This window comes from Plecotus auritus (genome assembly GCF_963455305.1).
Source record: "Plecotus auritus genome assembly, chromosome: 7".
Taxonomy (NCBI): Eukaryota; Metazoa; Chordata; class Mammalia; order Chiroptera; family Vespertilionidae; genus Plecotus; species Plecotus auritus.
The window spans coordinates 33,707,956-33,726,966 of record NC_137774.1 but is presented as its reverse complement, the minus strand read 5'-3'; the positions used below and the strand labels follow the sequence as shown (position 1 = coordinate 33,726,966).

General features: G+C 51.9%; 1 protein-coding gene across 2 annotated transcripts; it reads right to left on the bottom strand.

Annotated features, from left to right (window-relative positions):
• Positions 1-338: 338 nt before the first annotated feature.
• SARM1 (sterile alpha and TIR motif containing 1) lies at positions 339-18,604 on the bottom strand. 2 transcript variants are annotated; one of them, XM_080678415.1, is made up of 9 exons: positions 17,782-18,604; positions 10,982-11,600; positions 8,826-9,038; positions 8,424-8,515; positions 8,081-8,316; positions 5,746-5,848; positions 5,480-5,669; positions 2,293-2,414; positions 339-2,206 (listed from the first exon to the last, which is right to left on the bottom strand). In XM_080678415.1, exons 1-9 carry the CDS (start codon positions 18,249-18,251, stop codon positions 2,077-2,079), a joined length of 2,175 nt encoding a protein of 724 aa, XP_080534541.1. In that variant the 5' UTR covers positions 18,252-18,604; the 3' UTR covers positions 339-2,076. The 2 variants fall into 2 exon arrangements, with proteins under 2 accessions (XP_080534541.1, XP_080534542.1); XM_080678416.1 differs by having other exon boundaries at positions 340-2,206; positions 8,081-8,256; positions 17,782-18,370.
• Between the last annotated feature and the right edge of the window lie 407 nt (positions 18,605-19,011).

Here is a 19,011-nt window from a genome sequence, read left to right as displayed (position 1 = left end):
CCTGGCCCTGCAGACCTGCGTCAGAGTAGGCTTTGGGGGAAAGGCTAATTCTCAGCTCTCTGCTTCAGGACCAGCCCTGTGAGGCCAGGCCTAGGTGGAAGGTGAGGGCCAAGATGCCTGCCCTGTCACAGCAGGGAGGCAGTCCAGAGAACACACAGGCTTGGCTCGGGGGAGGGTCATCGCTTCAGCTGCTAGGGGGTGGGGAGGCTGAGCTCTGATTCCCCAGAGACAAGAGGGTGTGTCAAACAGAAAAAACAGGGCTGGAAACCTCTCTGAGCACTGTCCATGGGGGACCTCAGGAGGGAGTGGGATTGGGGACAAAAAGACAGACAGCTCCTGGAGAATATTCGCCACACTGTATTGTTACTGTCTGCTCTGTGAGGGCAGTATCTAGTCTGCCTTAGTCACCATCAGATCCATGGCGCCGCATAGGTGGGACCCCTGGTGGCATGAAGGAAGAAGTGCAGTCAAAGCCAGAGTTGGAGCTAGGAGGGCCTGCTGAACAGTATCTGGCAGGGAGGGGAGTGGAAGAAGTACCAAGGGTGAGAGAGACCTTTGACTTCCTGACCATGTGGCTCAAGAGCTAAGAGTGACCTGGCCAGCACCTGCAGGAGGCACTCTGGGAGCTGAGCCAGCCTTGAGGTGTGAACACACTACTCAAGAGGGAAGAGGCAGGCCTGGTTAGCTGGAGCCTTCCTACCTTCCTGGAGGAAGGGGCAGAGGGATGTTCCTGCATGTTTATTTCTGTATAGCCCCTGGGTCAAAACCTGTCCCCACTTGTAGATTCTTTGGGTCGAGGAAGAAGCCAGCTGTCTGGGGAGCAGCAGCCCAGCCGGGTCTCAGCCTCCAGAATGATTCTCAGGAGGGCAGTGCCACCAGCAGTGGGCTAAGCACCAGGAGGCCAGGTCTGGGTTCTGGGCTGCCACTCGTGGCTTAGAAAATGGCACATCATTTGACTCCTCTGTAAAATGGGATAACCCTGTCAAATGGCACATCATTTGACTCCTCTGTAAAGCGGATAAGGTAAAATGGCTCTGATGATTGCGGAGACCATGGAGTGGGGTGCTGGGGAACTGGTAAAGGTGAGTGATTTCAGAGCCTTGCTACTTAAAGTGTCATTTCTTGACCACCATCATGGGCTCACCTGGGAATCAAAAATGCAGAAATCTAGGCCCTACCCCAGGTCACCTGAATGGAATTTTAACAAAATTCCCGGGTGGTTTGAATGTACCCCCTGCACTTCCTCCCATGGAGCTGCAGGTTCTGCCCAGGCTACTGCTGGGAGGGGCTGGGGAGGCCAGGTGGGGCAGGAGCCTGAGGCACAGCACCAGGCATGGGGAGGGTGGCTGACAGTCCTTGGAGACATGGCTGCCCCTGCCCAGGCCCAAGCAGGGAGTGCCATGGACCTGTGAGTGCTTCAAACCCAGCCGCAGCTGCAGACCAGTCAGAGTAGGGGCTGGCTCAGTCCAATCCCAACCCAGGATGTGGCGAAAGAGGCTGTGCCTCAGGGAGGCTAGGAAGGGACTTGGGACCAGACCAGGTCAGCTAAGGACACTGAGTGATTACAGGGCAAGGCCACGGGGCGGCAGGAAGGGGTGAGCCTAGGACCAGCACAGTGTAGGTGGAGCGCCATCACTAGACTTTTATCCCTGCTGGTTCCCAGGCCTAGGCTGCTTGGCTGGGAGGGCTGGGCATTGCCTTAATTCCTGTCAGAGGCTGCCTGACTTCCCCTACTCAAGCTGGCTGATGTCAGGGCAGGAGAGGGGGTTGTGTGCAGCGAACCCTTGCTCTTCAGTGTCTCCAGAACTGATCCGTGACCCTCCCACACCTGAGACAGAGAACCTGGTGGCAGGGCTTAAGGGTGGTCTAACCCTTACCACCCCCAATGCCTAGCTTCCCTTTCTGCATACTAAGGAAGCTGGGTTTGAGGTGGCCCATGGGGTCTGGGAGAGGGAGAGCCGTTTCCTGAGAAGGGCCCAGGCTGTCTCAGCCCAGGAAGGCCGGTGTGCGGAGCTGCTCCTTCCAGGGAGACAATGGAAATGGGGGTCACAGCAGGACTTGGGGACTAGGGGCTGGTTAAGTCGGGCCCATGGGTGTAACACCCTCCAAACTGGTGTCAGAGCCTGCAGATGAGTCCCGGGAGGAGCGGCCCTGCAGGAAGCGGATGATCTTCTCAATGGTGGCCTCCTGGTACTCGTGGGACCACCTGTGGGCACAGAGGCCGGCGGGTCAGAGGGCTGGGAAGAGGGAACTGCAGGCTGGGGGCCTGTGTACCCACCACCCCCTCCTCACTTGATGCCGTTGAAGCTGAGCACGGCCTGCATGTCCTCGGGCAGGGCCTGCGGTTCTGGCCACTCGAAGCCATCAATGACGGGCACAATGTTCTTGCCACAGCTCAAAGCAGTCACAATCTCCTGGAGAAAGGGGGGAGGAGGAAGAGATCAGGGTCCCCTAAAGTCCACCTCGACTTCTTGCTTACCCTTGGTGGTAGAATAAAAAATATTTGGTCTTTGTCCTCAGTTCTTGGCACAGAGCTCTTATAACCCTTCTAACCTCCAGATATCTGGGGTGGGGGTGCCTAGGTAGCTTCAGGATGGGACTGGTTGCGGGGCATCAAGGTCTGATTAGAGGGTTGGAACTTACAGCTCCCTCGCCCCAACACACACTCCCAGAGATTGAGTTTGTTCACCAACAGCCAATGACCTAATCATAGCCGCATAATAAAACCTCCATCAAGAGCCCCTAAAAATGGGTTGAGCACATCTAGGTGCTGGGAGAGTGTCCATAAGAGGGCATGGGAGCTCTGTGCCTTGCCTGCCTGCATCCCCACCCCCATACCTTGCCCTCATAACCTTTATAAAAATCCAGTAGGTAAAGTGCTTTCCTGAGTTCTTCACATCATTTTAGCAAATTATTGAACCTGGTGTGCAGAGTCATGGGAACCCCTGAATTTGTAGCCAAGTCAGTCAGAAGTGTGGGTAGCCTGGGAACCTGGGACTTTTGACTGGCATCTGAAGTGAGGGCAGACTTGTGGGACAGAGCCCTTCTACCTGTGGCGTCTGACACTCCCTGTGGGTAGTTAGTATCAGAATTGAATTGAATTGTGGGACACCCAATTGGTGGTGAGTTGGAGAATAAACCCACACAATTTGGTGTCAGAAGAAAAACATCACACCCCTTTGCATCCAAATTGATCGATCACAAGCCCTGCAAAGTGTACTCCTTATTTTTCTTTCTTACTTTTCAAATCCACCCATTTTTCTCTATCTGTACCCCATCACTCTCCTGCTCCATCCTCCGCTTATCTTCATCCTCCTCCAGGTCTGTTCTCATCCATTTCTTGCTCCCTTCTAATTTGTTCTCTACATTGCCCCTTCACGCAGCTACTCTGCAAAATGCAAATCTGAGCACGTCACTCCTTACTTAAAACTCAAGACTTTACATGGCTCAGAAAAAAAGTTCAAACTCCTTAATGTCTGAAGGTCCTGCGTGGCTGGCCACAGTTCGCTTCTCAGACTCCATGTCTGCACTGTCCTCCCAGCCATACAGACCTTGCAGCGCCTTAGATTTGCCCTCCTCCCTCCCTGCACAGGGCCTTTGCACATGCTGTTTCCTCTGTCTAGAATGCTCTTCCCTGCCTCTTCACTGTGCTAATGCCTACTCATTTTTCTCATCTGCAGCCAATCAACACTTTCCCAGGGAAGTCTTCCCTCACTTTCCTGACCAGGTCAGATCCCCCTATTATAGGCTCTCATAGCTTCTGCAGCACATGCTAGAGTTGCAAATTTAAGTTAATGAGTAATTTACTTAATATCAGTCTCCCCCACCAGACAAAAGGGCAGGGATGAGGTTTGGTTTTTACTCAGCTTATATCTCAGTATCTCCCGCAAAGCCATGCCCATAGTCAACCCTTGCTTCATACTTAATGGATGGCTGGATGAATAAATGAATGAGACAACATAGCATAGCAGTTAGGGAGCGTACTCTGGAATCACCAGATCCGGGTTCACATTAAGTCTACCACATAGACTTTGTGACCTGAGGCAAAAACAGCTGGCTCTCAAAGCCTCTGTTTTCTCATATATAAAATAGGGTTGCCCTGGCCAGTGTTGTTCAGTGGTTAGAGTGTCAGCCTGCCACACCAAAGGATTGTGGGTTCAATTCCTGGTCAAGGGTATGTACCTGGGTTGCAGGATCCCCAGTTCCGCACTTAGAACTTTTGCGGGAGGAAAGCAATCCGTGTGTTTCTCTCACATCTCTCTCTCTCTCTCTCTCTCTCTCTCTCTCTCTCTCTCTATCACTCCCCCTCCCTTCCACTCTCTCTAAAAATCAATGGAAAAATATCCTCAGGTGAGGATTAACAACAACGAAAGAGGGTTAATGACAGTCCCTATCTTGTAGGATCATTGGAAGGAATAACTATGATATCCCATGGCAAGTGGTTAGAACAGCTCCCGGCATGTAGTGTGCGCTTAATAAATAATAGGTGCTATTATTTCCTCCTCTGTAAAGTGGTGATCATAAACCTACCTCACAAGGCTGCTCTGAGAATATCACTTACTATTAATGGGTGCTCTGGTAAGTGCTTATTGAATGGGTTTTTTCCTTTGAAAGGGGAACCACAGGGATTGGATTTCCCTGAGTGCAGTTCACTTGTGGTTTTCCATATTGATTACCCACCAAATGTGGCTTCGGGGAAAGGAGTTTTAAAACCAAAGGCAGCCCTAACTGGTTTGGCTCAGTGGATAGAGCGTCGGCCTGCGGACTGAAGGGTCCCAGGTTTGATTCCGGTCAAGGGCATGTACCTTGGTTGCGGGCACATCCCCAGCAGGGGGTTTGCAGGAGGCAGCTGATCGATGTTTCTAACTCTCTATCCCTCTCCCTTCCTCTCTGTAAAAAATCAATAAAATATATTTAAAAATAAATAAAACCAAAGGCAATTAAGCACTAAAAACAACCAAGGAGCAATGATGGAGCCTTTGGGACTCGTCCAAGGCAAAGGCTCCCACCACCGGCCTGCCTCCCCCCTCCTTTCAGTCTGCTGGGTGCCGAGACCCTTGAGCACAGCCCTCCTGGGAAAGTACCTGCATAACTTCAACCCTGACTGACTCCTGGGGAACCTCTCCATTTTACAAATGAGAAGAAGGTTTGTGTTCTTAATTCCATTGTGCCTCTCACCATGCTCCCCTGCCCCTCTTCCCTCATGGAGGCTATTTTTCAAAGTATTTTCGTCTCTCTCTGACCCTCAGAACAATCCTACAGAGTGAATAGGACAGGTAAGTTATCCCCATTTTGTAGATGAGAGACATAGGTTCAGAGAGCCTAAGTGACTTGCTAGAGTCCTATTACAGTCAGAGTTGTGACTCCTGACTTCCAGCGGGGCCATGGAGGTTGGCTGGGGTGTGCAGATGAGAAGGAATAGGAGAACCTTGTCCCTGGGCCACAGGCCAATGCTGGGACCACAGAGGCCAGCACCTACCTTGTGCACCCAGTCCTTGCAGTCATGGTCCTGCATGCACTTGTCCAGGGCCCCGGCAGACAGCACCAGCACAAAGTTGCGGGCACCCATGACACTCTGGATGAGCTTGTCCTCAAACTTGCCGGCTTCCAGTTTCTCCACATCAATGAAGACATTGAAGCCATGCAGCTGCAGGTGCACCTTCAGGAGGCTGTGAGGAGGCCGTTTGTCACTGCGCTGGCCTCACCCAAAGACCTGAGGCTGCCTGCCTGCCCCCTCCTCCTCACCTGGCCAGCTGGGAGCCTGAGCTCCGGCGGTAGCTGATGAAGACATCTGGAATGTCCCCACTCGGCTTGCAGCCAGTGCAGGGCAGAGGGGAGTGTAGCATTTCTGAGGGGGACAGGAGAGAGCTTGGTGAGGGTGGCCCCTCACCATTACTCATAAGGAGGTACATCGTCCCTTGCCCATCCAGCCTTCTCACTCCAGCCCAGCTCAGCTCAGGCAGGGTGCCTTGCTCCAAAAAGGGTCACTGAAGCAGAGAGATGGTGTCTACAGGAAGGAAGGCCGCTAACTCTTGGTGAGTCCCTCTCAGGAGGCAGGCGTTGCGTTTTAGGGACATTGAAATGCACCTCCAGCCCTGCCCTCTCTCTGGAGCTCCAGACCTGCACAGCCAGCTGCCCACAAGTACTCCAAACCCAACACATCCTAAATCCTTCCTCCTACTTTCCCACCACAGTCAGAGACCTGGGTGTCAGCCTCAATTCCTGCCTCTCATCCATTCATTCAACCATGTTTACTAAGCACTTACTGTGTGCCAGGCCCCATTCTTAGTGCTTGGAATATAGCAGTGAGCAGAACAAACAAACCCTGCCCTCATGGAGCTGATGTTCAGTGCTCCGCGCCAGGCACCATGCTTTGTGGATTCTTCCTACTAAACAACTAGACTCCAGCCTCAGGGCCCTCCTTATGTCCCCCAACTCTAGCCCTCTCAGTGGTCTCCCCAAATCCACACTCGCCCAGTCTAACCTGTTTGCACAGCTACCAAAGGGATCTTTTTAAAATCCAAGTCTGAGCATGTCATTGCTCCCTACTCCCTGTGGAAGAGAGATTTGTAAGCTATTTTTCCCCTGTAGGATCCTTTAAAAAAAAAAATTATTATTAAGGCTTTCCTAAGAACTGCAAAGTAAAAATGACCAAATTTGACCTGCTTTGGCTGAAGCAAAAGCATGGGACACAGCTCCGTAAATACTTGCTGAATGAATACATGAATGAAAAGAATCCATCCTATATAATAAAAGGGTAATATGCAAATCGACCAAATCACCAGTCACTATGACATGCACTGACCACCAGGGGTCAGATGCTTAATGCAGGAGCTGTCCCCTGGTGGTCAGTGCACTCCCATAGGGGGACAAGCCAGGCTGGTGCAGTGGCGGTGGCGGGAGCTAAGGATGTCTGAGTGGCGACTTAGGCCTGCTCCCCAAGGGCTCCCGGACTGCTAAAGGGCGCAGGCCAGGCTGAGGGACCCCTGCCCCCCCCCCGCCCCAGTGCACTAATATCATGCACCAGGCCTCTAGTCTTCTCATAATATTCAGACTTAACATCCACAGACAACATTTATCTACTTATGAAGCAGGAAGAAAGGGTTTCAAGACCTAATTCTGTTATTTAATGGCTTTTAAACATTGGAAAATATTTTTAAATCTTAGTTTTATCATCATTAAAATTTACACCCTTGATGGAAATATTCTTTATCTCTGATTATGATGGTATTTACACAGGAGTAGGCATGTTTCCAAACTCTTCAAACTGGACACTTTTAAGTTAAATTATACTTCTTTCATTCTTTAAACAGTTTTAAAAGTTGATTTAAAAAATAACACCCACTTCATCAAATGGATGTAGAGATTAATGAGACAATAACTGTTCAAAAGTTAAGCCCGGCTGGCTTGGCTCAATGGTTGGGTCGACCTATGAACCAGGAGGTCATGGTTCAATTTCTGGTCAGGGCACATGGCTGGGTTGCAGGCTCCATCCCCAGTACGATCAATGATTGTCTCTCATCAATGATGTTTCTATCTTTCTCTCCCTCTCCCTTCCTCTCTGAAATCAATAAAAATTTATTTTTTTAAAACTTAATACAGGACCTGGCATATAGTAATTGACAATAAAGATTAGCTAAATAGTAAATTAGTAAATTAAATAGTAAATAAAGAGGGTTGCTAAAGCCCTCATGACCTCCCTAAAGTACCTTCCGAACCCATACTGTGCAAGTTGCTGTCTAATAGAATAAGCCACCTGTCTTCCCACCCATATCTCACTTATGGACACTCCATGCTCTGTCTCACCTGCACATGCGGCTTCCCCTGTCCTGCTGCTGCTACCCCGATCCCCACCCACCCAGTATATCCTTCAAGACCTGGTCAGACATCCTCTAAATGCCTAGACCTGGTGGACAGGGCATCCCTCCTGTTGTGGTCACCCCCTGTTTATATGCCTGCCTTACTCCTACCCACAGCCGAACTGGCACAGCATCTGGCTCCGAGACCCCACCACATGTCTCCCCTCACCCCTCCAGGGATGGAGATGGGACAGGGGTGGGTCTCACGCGGGCAGGCTGACCTCTGGCAGCCATGAGGATGCGCATGCGGTGCACGCCCAGGCGGATGCCGCAGTCCTCTAGCAGCTGCTGCTCTGACACGCGGTGCAGCAGGGAGCGGTCCAGGCCGCAGCTGACCAGGCCGTAGGTGTACTGGCGGAAGCGCGGGTCCAGGCTGCCCAGCCAGTCAGCCAGGTTGCTGCGGTCACACGTAGCGTAGTTGGCGAAGGTCTTAAGCTCCCTGAGCTCCCTAAAGAATCTGCACCCCAGGGAGGAGAGGTCACTGAAGTCCTGACTCGGACCGGCTAGTCGCCGAGGGGGTGTTTAGAGTGGGCGGGGGCGGGAGGCAGGCAGGAGGCTCCATACCTCTTGCGGGTGATGCTGGATATCATGCCCAGGTCAGTCTGGAGTTCCTCCTCCGTGAGCCGCAGAAGCAAGTCTCCATCTACCTGCTGCTCCTGGGATGGAGTCAGATGTAAGAAAGAAGAAGGAAGGGCTCCCCATCTCAGCCCTGGACCCCAAGCACAAGATGCAAGGGGAGGGAACTGGAGACGGGGGTAAGGGAAGAGGATAAGACCCCAATTAGAGCCAAGTGACCCTGAAAATTGCTGAGTACAGGCTCTCCACCCCAAAAAGGCCACGCTGGCGCCTCGGCCTGCGTGACAGGAGGGGGCAAGGTCGCCTGTGTGCATGGCGCCCCTAGGGGCCACGCGTCCTTGCGGATGCGCAGGCTCTGACTCCGGGAGGCAGCCCTATGCGCCGCTATACCCGGAAACGTTCGCAGTACTGGGAGAAGCCGATTTGCTGCAGCCACGTCTGGACCTCGGCCTCCTTCCAGCTGGGCACGCAGGGCAGGATGGGCCTCGGCACCTCCTCGCCCAGCAGGCGCAGTGCGCGCTTGGCCAGCGCTGAGGTGGTGCCGTTGGTGGAGTAGGAAACCAGGCGTTTCAGGCTCTGGATGGCACCAATGTCACTGAATACCTAGGAGAGGTGAGGAGAGGGTGCCTTGTATCCACCAACTTTTCAGCCAGCTACCCCCAAAGGTGCCCAGTCTCTCCTCTGTGCCCAGCTTCTTCTCACTGTTGAAAGTCCCACCATCTGCTGTAGCCCTGCCTTCATCCAATAATCATGGAGTCTGAATTTCTCCTCCTGAAGCTCTCTCAAAGCTCTTGACTCTTCATGTCTCCCCTCTACAGCTTCCATCTGTCCTGCGGATAAAGTCTGAGCTCTCAATATGGCAGCCAGGCCTGGCACAGTGCAGCCTTTGTCCACAACTCCAGCTCACCTCCCCTTCCACCATCCCACACTTGTCTGACACTCCCCACAAAGGTTCTCCCACCTCTGGCCTTGGCCCAAGGTGTTTCCAGACCCTTGATTCCTCCAGCCTGTTTTGGGGAATCCTATTCATCCACTGGAATCCAAATTGATTCCTCCCCCAGTTTGGCCCACATCTCCAGTTTGACCTTGTACCACACTCTGAATGCCACTGTCATTAGTTGATAATGCAACTTCCACTGGGTGATAAGCTGAGGTCATGTCTTAGTCACCCCAGGAGTCCTGTGCCTGGCACACTGCAGGCCACAGTGTGGGGGCTTACTATGTCTTTACTGAACTGCACTCACCAGCTTGGATGGGAAAGGGGTACAGAGCTGGTGGTCATAGCTGCTGCCCAGACCCAATACTTCCCTACTCCCAACTCCCCTCCAGGCTCTTCTCCCAAAGCAAAAAGACCTGCTCTATAAAGCCAGTCCTCCCTTGGCCCAACTCTGGGGCAGGCACAGAGAGGAGAATCAGAAACTCCTAGAACATTGGACCTTGGAGGAGGCCTCAGAGACCCCCTAACACCAAGCATCTCCTTGATCTGTGAGGACACACACGATGCATGACAATCATCTGAGAGACACACTCCTCTGAGCAGCCCCAGATGACAGTTGTGGTACAGACAGGGTGGTTCATGTGGTGTGTTCCGCTCCCTGTGCACCAGCTGTCACCCCCCCCCGCCCCAGATTCCCAAAGGAACAGAAAGTAGGGAGGGTGACATTATAGGGATGATCTTGATTCTGTAATACTTAAAAAAATAAAATTTTAGACTTTTGATAATTTAACTACTACTAGTCCCATATCCAGAGTAAGAACTACTTCTGTGGTCCACTCCTTCAGTTTTCCAGAGGATAAAAATGAGACATAGAGGCCCCGAGAAGGGAAGCCAGATATCCAAGGTCACACAGCAAGTTAAAGAAGAGGGCAAAGGTTTCAGATCAGGCCCTGGGCATGGGGGCCCATGGGGACTCTGGTGGGAGTTCTCTGGCTGACACACTGACAACCTGTTCCTCTGTCTCTACACGCCATCTCCTTCCTGGACTCCAGACCCAAATGACAAAATGGCCCACGGGAGCTCTCTAACTGGTCATCTCTCATGCACCTCAAATTCAATCTGTCCCAGTGAACTCACTTGCTTCCCCTCCAGGACTCCAACCTGCCTCTCACACCTTATTTCACCTTATTTCAGTACCTGGTGCCACCATCCACTGAGTCGCCTATGCCCAAAGTCAGGAGTCATCCTCAGCTCCACCCTGTCCTTCACCCGGCCACCCACCAAGTCCTAATTCTAGCTCTTCAGCACCTCTGGAACCTGTCTACTTCTCTCTGCCTCTCTGTGGACTAGTCCTGACCCCCACCATTCCAACTACACCCCTGTCATGGCCTCCTATCTGGCGCCCTTTCCTCCAACCTCACCCTTGCCAATCCCATCTCCAGGCAGCACCTGGGTAATCTTTACAAAACACGTGTCCCTCTGCTTTAAAACCTTGGTCTTGCCTTCAAGACCAGAATAACTGGTTCCTCACCCTTCCCCTTGCTTTGGGAAGCCTTCCCAAATGCTGTCTAACCCTCGATCCTCACTCCACACCCGCACCCGCACCCACCTTGGTCTTGCCCTGCAGACTCTTGATGGCAGCTTCAGCGCACAGATAGAAAGCCCCGATGCACTGGGCCTCCAAACGTGAGGAGTCGAGCAGCGGCACTAGGCGCTGCAGGTCGTCGGGCCCGCGGCCCTGGCTGGTGTCGCTGGCGTCCACCAGGCAGCGGGCGAAGCGACCGGGGTCCAAGGAGGCCACGAGCGGCTCCACCAGCTCCAGCGTGCCGGAGCGCTCCACCTCGCGCTCCACCTCCTTGTTGGTAGCCAGCACCGCCACCGCGAGGCAGGCGTGCAGCCGCAGCAGCTCGTCCTCTTTGGAGAAGGCGAGAGGGAAGAGCCACTCGGCAGCGCGCTTCTCCACCATGCGGCGCTGCGCCGCCTGGCCCCCGTGCAGTGCGCAGTTGCCCAGCGCTAGCGCGCAGTGGCGGAGTAGCGCCGGGTCCGTGCGGCGGCACCAGTACAGCACCGCATCCAATCCGCCGGCCGCCACCAGCCGCTGGCACGTCTCCTCCGAGTGCTTGAACATGTGCTCCAAGATGCCTGCCACACTTCGAGCCAGCTCCACAGGCTCGCGTTCCTTTGCCACGTTCAGGATGACGCCCAACCCGATGCGCGCCACCCGGTCCCTGCCGGAAGAAAGTGGAGCGGACGGTGGAGTTGCGGGGCCTGCGGCCTCTGGCTTGCCCCCTGGTCACTTATACTCTGTGGGCCTCATGTAAGACATGAGGCAGAGCATTATTCTCCCTGCCTCCACCCTCACCTCTTGCCTGGGAGGACCAGACTTCTCTGATTATAAGGGTGCTTTCTCCTAGCCACACCCAGTTCCTTTCCTGTACCCTCCCCTGGAGAAGCTACATAGGTCCTGGTTAAGAAACATAGCTCTGGAGCAGATCTCCTGGATCCTGGTTTCAAATTCTTTGCCACTTTCTAGTTGCCAGAACCTGGGTACCTCCCTTTATCTTTCTACCTTAGTGTCCTCATCTCATAAATAGGATTATAAATACCTACTCTATAGGTTTATTGTGAGAATGAATGTGATAATCCGTGTAAAGTGCTTGCCACAGTGCCTGGCACATAGGAAAGACTCAACAAATGTTAACTTCTTATCATCATTTGAAGTGTCACTTGAAGCACACCACTCCTGGCCTTGCCTTTAAATTTCTCTTCACTCTATGCTGCACGACTGGGGTATATTTATTCATTCATTCAACAGACATGTATTGAGAACCTACTGTTTGCCAAGCACTGAACTAGTGGCTGAAGTTAAACAGTGACTAAGAGTGACTCAGCTAATATGGAGACAAACAATAAGCAAGTAAACAAGGAATTAACAGGACACTAGTGATATGGCCATAATGATAGCAAAGCCAGGTGACATAATGGAGAGTGCTTGGGCGCAGGGATATGTCTGAGGAGATGCCAACAGAGGGTTAAATGTCCAGAAAGCCCTGCCTGCAAGTATCTGGGAGAACATAACAGGCAGAAAGGACAGCCGGAACAAAAGCCCTGAGGGCTGATGAGCCTGGCAGGTTTGAAGAAAAGAAAGCCCGAGATATCTGCAGTGTCTAAAACCAACAAGGAAAAATACAAAACCAACAAGGGATTCATATATAATATACATAAGTAAATATTCGAATCCACAAGAAAAAAGGCAATAAATCCAATAGAAAACGGGCAAAGGACATAAACAAGCAACTTATAAAAAAAGAGGAAATCCAAAATGTTAAAAGAGGAAATCCAAAAAGAGGAAATCCAAAGAGATGCTCTAACTCATTATTAATCAGAGAAGTGAACGTGAAAACAGCAATGACTTTACACCTATTAGACAGGCAAAAGCAGAAGCTGGGCAACACGAAAGATTAGTGAAGTGTGGGGCCACGAACACCCTGAAGCTCTGTGGGTGGACATACAGGCTAGGACAGTCCATGTGGGGAGCCGGCTGGGATGAGTGGACGAAATTAAAGTGACACACACCGAATGGGCCAGAAATTGGGGCTCTTGGGTTTCTATTTCAAAGAGATTGTAACACAGATCCACAAAAGGACATAGCCAAGTTCATTCGCTGCAGTGTTATTTGTGGTGGAGGGAACTGGGGACAGTCCAGCATCAAGCCTGGGAGAGTGGAGAGGTAATATGGGCAGATACCCAGTCTGGAGGACCGTGGAGCAGTTACAAGTAACTGAGCAGATGATAACATAGCAACATGAAGGATTTTAACTTAACAGTGGGGGAAAGTAAGAAATAGAATATAATTCAGCACAATTTGTGTAAATTAAAAATATATGCGTAAAACAAGAACAAAGATTTTACCAGAATACAGATGGGAAGATATGTATTATATGTTGAATGGTTGCCTATGGGATTAAGTCAGAAAGATGGTGGGGACATTAGTCAAGACAAGGGGAACTTCTGGTCAAGATGGCAGCATAGGATCAACCAAAGGACTTGTATGCATGCATATGAGCAAAACCAATGGATACAGACTGTAGGGGGTGAGGGCTTGTGCTTGAGGGAGAGGGTGGTGGGGGAGAGGTCAATGGGGGGGGAAAAAGGAGACTCATGTAATACATTAAACAATAAAGAATTTTTTAAAAACTAACATAATAGACTGAAGAAAATAAAAAAAAGATGGCAGCATAGGAAAACATGGTGGTACTCCCCTCATCCCAAACCCACATCAAAATTATGTACAACTAAACTACAGAACAACCATCATTCAGAACCACCTGAAATCAAGCTGAATTAAAGTCCTACAGCTAGGGAATTAAAGAAGGTGACACATTGAGACTGGTAGGAGGAGTGGAGACAAGTATGAGCTGGTCCCACACCCATGTGTATCAGGTAAAAATTGGGAGGAATATCTTGGCTGTGGAGGTACTCCATGGGGAGTGAGGTGTCCCAGCCCCACACGAGGCTCCCCAGCTCAGGGCTCCAGTGCTGGGAAGAGAAGACCCTATAATCTCTGGCTGTAAAAACCAGTGGGCATTGAGGCTGAGGGAGACAGAGGCTGTTGGAGTCCCAAGCAGTTCCTCTTTAAGGGCCTGTGCACAGACTAACTTGAACTTACTCCTTCTGAGCTCCAGCATGGGGGTTGGGGGGCAGCTGCTTGAAAAGCACCAGAGACAAACGGGAAGGAACTGAATTGACCAGCATCAGGGCTGGGGGGTGCAGCTTTCTCCCAGGCAGAAGTCATTGTTCCTTTGATGAGCCCTCCCTCCACAGAGCCATATCTGAGACCCCATTAACCTGATTCCCTGAGGCTGTGCCCCACCCAATTTTCAGGCCCACCCAAGTTGTTTCTGCAGGCTTTTCCATATGATTGGCCTGTCCTGGTTCTGCCTAAAATCTTTGAAACAAGCAGCATCTGGCCCCAGTGAGCCCCATATCTCTCACTAAGTGGCCTTAGGCCCAGCACTAGCAGCAGCCGACCTTGGTTCAGAGCTTGGCCTCCCTGGGGCACCTCCAAGCCCAGCATAAGTAGCAGCCATATGCATATTGCTTTGTAGCTCATGCCAGGTGGCCCGGGGCAGAATACAGGTGGCAGCTGACATTGGCCTGTACCTCCTGGGAGGCCCTAGAGCCATCACACCCAGTGGACAGCTTCAGACCATGTCAAAGCACCATCCCCCAATCATCTCCACAAGCAACACGCTCATGGGGTAGACTGAGAGGGCACCAGAGCCCTGCTTAAGTAAGCCCTACGCACCTGATCCTCCATGGTGGCTGAAGGTCACAGCCAGTCCTTATAGCTAATCGCCCTGGGGGTAAATCCCTCCCATTGACATGCCAACAGCAATCAAGGCTCAACTACAAGAGGAAGCTGTATGCGGCCCACACAGAGAGCGCACCTTGAGTGTCCAGCTTGGGTGATTGGGGAGTCTGTGCCACTGGACCCTACAGGGCACTACTACATTGGGCTACTCTATCTAGCCTGGGAGACTTAGCAGCTCTACCTAACATATAGAAACAAACACAGAGAGGCTGCCAAAATGAGGAGACAAAGAAACATGTCCCAAATGAAAGAATAGACCAAAACTCCAGAAAAAGAACCAAACAAAATGGACACAAGCAATCTATTAGATGCAGAGTTCAAAGCACTGGTTGTAAGGATGCTCAATAAACTTAGTGAGCACCTCAACAGCATAAATAAAGGACCAATAAGAAATTAAGGACATACTAACTGAAATGAAGAATAATTTACAGGGAATCAATAGTAGAGTAGATGAAGCCAAGAATCAAATCAGCAAAGGGAACAAAAAACACCCAATTGGAACAGAAAAAAGAAAAAAATAGAAGGAAACAAAAAACACCCAATCAGAACAGAAAAAAAAGAAAAAATAATAAAAAAAAAAAACCCCACAAGGATAGTGTAAGGAGCCTCTGGGACAACTTCAAGAACACCAACATTTGCATCATGGGGATGCCAGAAGGAGAACAGAGAGAACAAGAAATGGAAAACCTATTTGAAAAAATAATGACAGAAAATATCTCTAACTTGAAGGAAATAGACATTAGAAGTCCAAGATGAATCCAGAGAGGCCCACACCAAGACACATCATAATTAAAATGCAAAAGGTTAAAGACATCAAGAAGCCCTGGTCCTGGTCGGGTAGTTCGGTTAGGTAGAGCAGTGGTCGGCAAACTCATTAGTCAACAGAGCCAAATATCAACAGTACAACGATTGAAATTTCTTTTGAGAGCCAAATTTTTTAAACTTAAACTTCTTCTAACTCCACTTCTTCAAAATAGACTCGCCCAGGCCGTGGTATTTTGTGGAAGAGCCACACTCAAGGGGCCAAAGAGCCGCATGTGGCTCGCGAGCCGCCGTTTGCCGACCACTGAGTTAGAGCATCGTCCCAAAACATCAAGGTTGCACTTATCCTGATATTTGAGGTGAGGGAAGCTGACACCTGGGTTCCTGGGAAGTGGGTGTGGCAGCATCTTGGGAAGAAGAGAGCTGCAGAACTGAGAATGGCAAAAGGAGTGGGAAACTGATGGAAGAACCTCTTTAAGAGGAGGTTGGTTAGCAGAGGAAGAACAATATTTCATAAACACATATTATCTGTGGGTCACTCGCTATTCTTTCCCTTCCAGCCTCCTCCAGGCACAGTCCCGAGGAGTGAGTAGATTCTGCCTTTCTTTGGAAGGTCTCTGATCCCTACCAGGTGCGCTGGGATCTGTCCTTGGTCCTGAAGTGATGCCTGAGCCAATGCCTGAACTAGTACGTGGTTTCTTGGGACCAAGGACACTGATTAGTGTGATGCCTCTCTCAGTAGTTCTGAACCACGTGAGAAATGTTATTTCCAGCCTTAAAAATATCAGCGCTATTTGCTATCTTGTAGTCTTCCTCTTCCTAGGGTGCTGGCTGCACCCACTCTCCAGGAGTTCTAGTTATAGCTGCCCCATCCCGCATACCAGGCCTACAGGGCTCACCCACCAACATGGGCCCACACATCCAGTGAGCACCCACTCCGTTTGCTAGCCCTCTAAATTTATGGTCCATTCCCATCAGGGTGCCTGATGTTAGATGAAATATTAATGACTTGCTGAACAAGCAGAACCAAAACTTGGTTTCCCAATTTAAATGTCTTCATTCAGGCATTTTTAAGAGTTGCGTAATGTCCATCACTCACAAAGTTATTTTTACTTTTTGCAGATGGCAAGGAAAGCACCCCTACCCTATGATTATCACACTTGTGAGAGCTGCATGAACTGAAAGTGACTCTTCCAATCCCTTCAAAACCTGAGGGGCCTGAGAATTCAGGTTGAGAAGGAAGTGTGACATCCTGATCTGCTCTGGCATCAAAGGAGAGAGAACGAGAGTGCTCAGGGGTTTTCATATTCTAGGGGAGATCCCAAGAGGCAGCCAAGAGAGTGGCAGCCAGGCCTCAATTGAACCCCACCTACTGCACCTAGACACAACTGGGAAAGGGGAGAGAACATACACGCTGTCTGGCCCCTGCCTAACCCTGCACCTCACTTTCATCTTCCCCTACCCATGCATCTCAGCAGAAAACCTTTCCCCCCATGCCTTCTTTCAGCCCAGCCTGTGGTGAGACCATTTCCTGCTGCCTTCATTGGGAATCTTTTATCTTTGCTTGCTTGTCAGGGGGCTGTTTGAAATAGAGAGGAACTCTGCTGATATACCGGCACCCTCAGTGTCTCAGCAGAAAACCTTCTGATTCCTAACAGCAGCTGCAGAATGAGATCATGTCTGGCCTGTTACATGGACCAAAATGAAGAAGGAGGAAGCAGGAGGTGGATTTGGGATGGCATGAAGAGGGTAAAGAATCCTTAGATTGGCATTCATTTCAGCCTGGGGAGAGAGAAAAGGAGGTTCCCCCCATTTTCTGAGCATTGTGCTCTCTCCCTCTCTCAGGAGGAGGGAGATGATATAGGAGAGAGAAGGTAGAATAAAAAGGCATTCAGGCTTGTGGGGAGGAGGGCTATTGGTTTCAGGGAGCATTGGCAATAGGATCCTATCTCCATCCTCAGAATCAGGGACAAATTCCTGTTCTACTATGCCATTCCTCCTCTCCCTGTCTCATTCCTCACCTCACCAGCCCAGGGAGTGAATCCTGGCTGCACCATTATTTCACTGCATGACGCTGGGCAAGTCACTAAACTTTCCCATCAGTTTTCTCATTCATAAAATGGATACGTTGATCCCCACCAGGGATGTAGTGAGGTGAGGCGGGGAAGGAAGGCACAGTGCTAGGCACACGGGCGACCCAGGCACCCCACGGCCCTTGCTGCCCCACACCACGCGGCGCTCTCCCCAGCCATCTCCACAAGCAACACGCTCACCGATTCTCAGCCACCAGGATCTGCTCCAGCAGGCGTGCGGCCTGCACTCGCGTCTCCAGCTCCGTCGCCTGTAGCAGCCGCAGGAGCAGGTCCAGGCCGCCGTCCAGGCGGATGGCGTCGCACAGACCCTGGGCTACCTCGCGGCCCACGGACGGCAGCAACCAGGCTTCCTCTACCAGATGGAAGACCTCCACCAGGCCGACGCCGACAGCCCGCGCGCTACCCGCCTGCTTCAGCGCCGACAGCGCCTGCTGCAGCTCGGGCAGCGCACGCTCCAGGGCGCCCTGCACCTCGGTGCCCACCCCAGGCGACACCTCGCGGGGCCCGCGGCGGCCCGCGACCCACCATGGCACCGCGCTGCCGTTCCCGTCCGGCCCCGGCACCACTAGCCGGTCGGCGCCCGACTGTGGGCCTGACATGGCGAAGAATCGGCACAGCTTGTAGGCGGAGAGGAGCAGCGTCAAGACCATGGACGCGGAGCTGCAGAGGACATCCCTGGCCTGGAGGGGCGGGACCTAGTGGAGCGGAGTGACCCGGACCTTGGGGTAAAGGGGACCCGAGCGGAGGTCAGGGGGAAGAAGATGCAAGAGGGAGGGATGGAGAGCAGGGTACCAGGCAAGGGCGCTGGCCAGTAGTTTGGGGAGAGGTAAGAACGGGATCTAGGACAAAGCGGTTGGGAAAGGGAGTGCAGGCCCAGATACAGGGGATGGACGGGAGGAGGGAGCTGGGAAGCGAGGGGTGGACCCAGACGCCGGAGGGTGTAGGCAGCAGCCACCAGAACAAAGCGCGGCTCCAGCTCCGGCTTGGCTTGCAGAGGTGCTCTGCAGCAGCCCCGCCCCTGAGAATCCGGACCCGAGCCGACGCCCCGCCTCTGGGTCTCGCGGGGCTCCGCCCCTGCCTCCCGCGTAGCTCCACCCTCAAGTCTTGCCCCGCCCCGCCCACGCCCTCACCAGACCTCTCCCCCCTAGGCGCACGCCCCGTCTCTCTGCCCCCCTACCTCGCCGGGTGCAGGGGCAGTGGGTGGAGAGCGAGAGGACCGCCTCGGTTGTAACCGTGACACTGGTGATGTGAGGGCAAGCAGCATCCTTGTGTGTCCCCTCCCCTACTAGTAGTTAAAGCGATCATAATAACGATTCTGTACAACTCTAGAGGCCGTTTATGCCTGTTTCTCAGCCTTACAACCTGCATCTGAGGAGGAGTGTTCCCATTTAATAGGCGAGCGGACTTAGG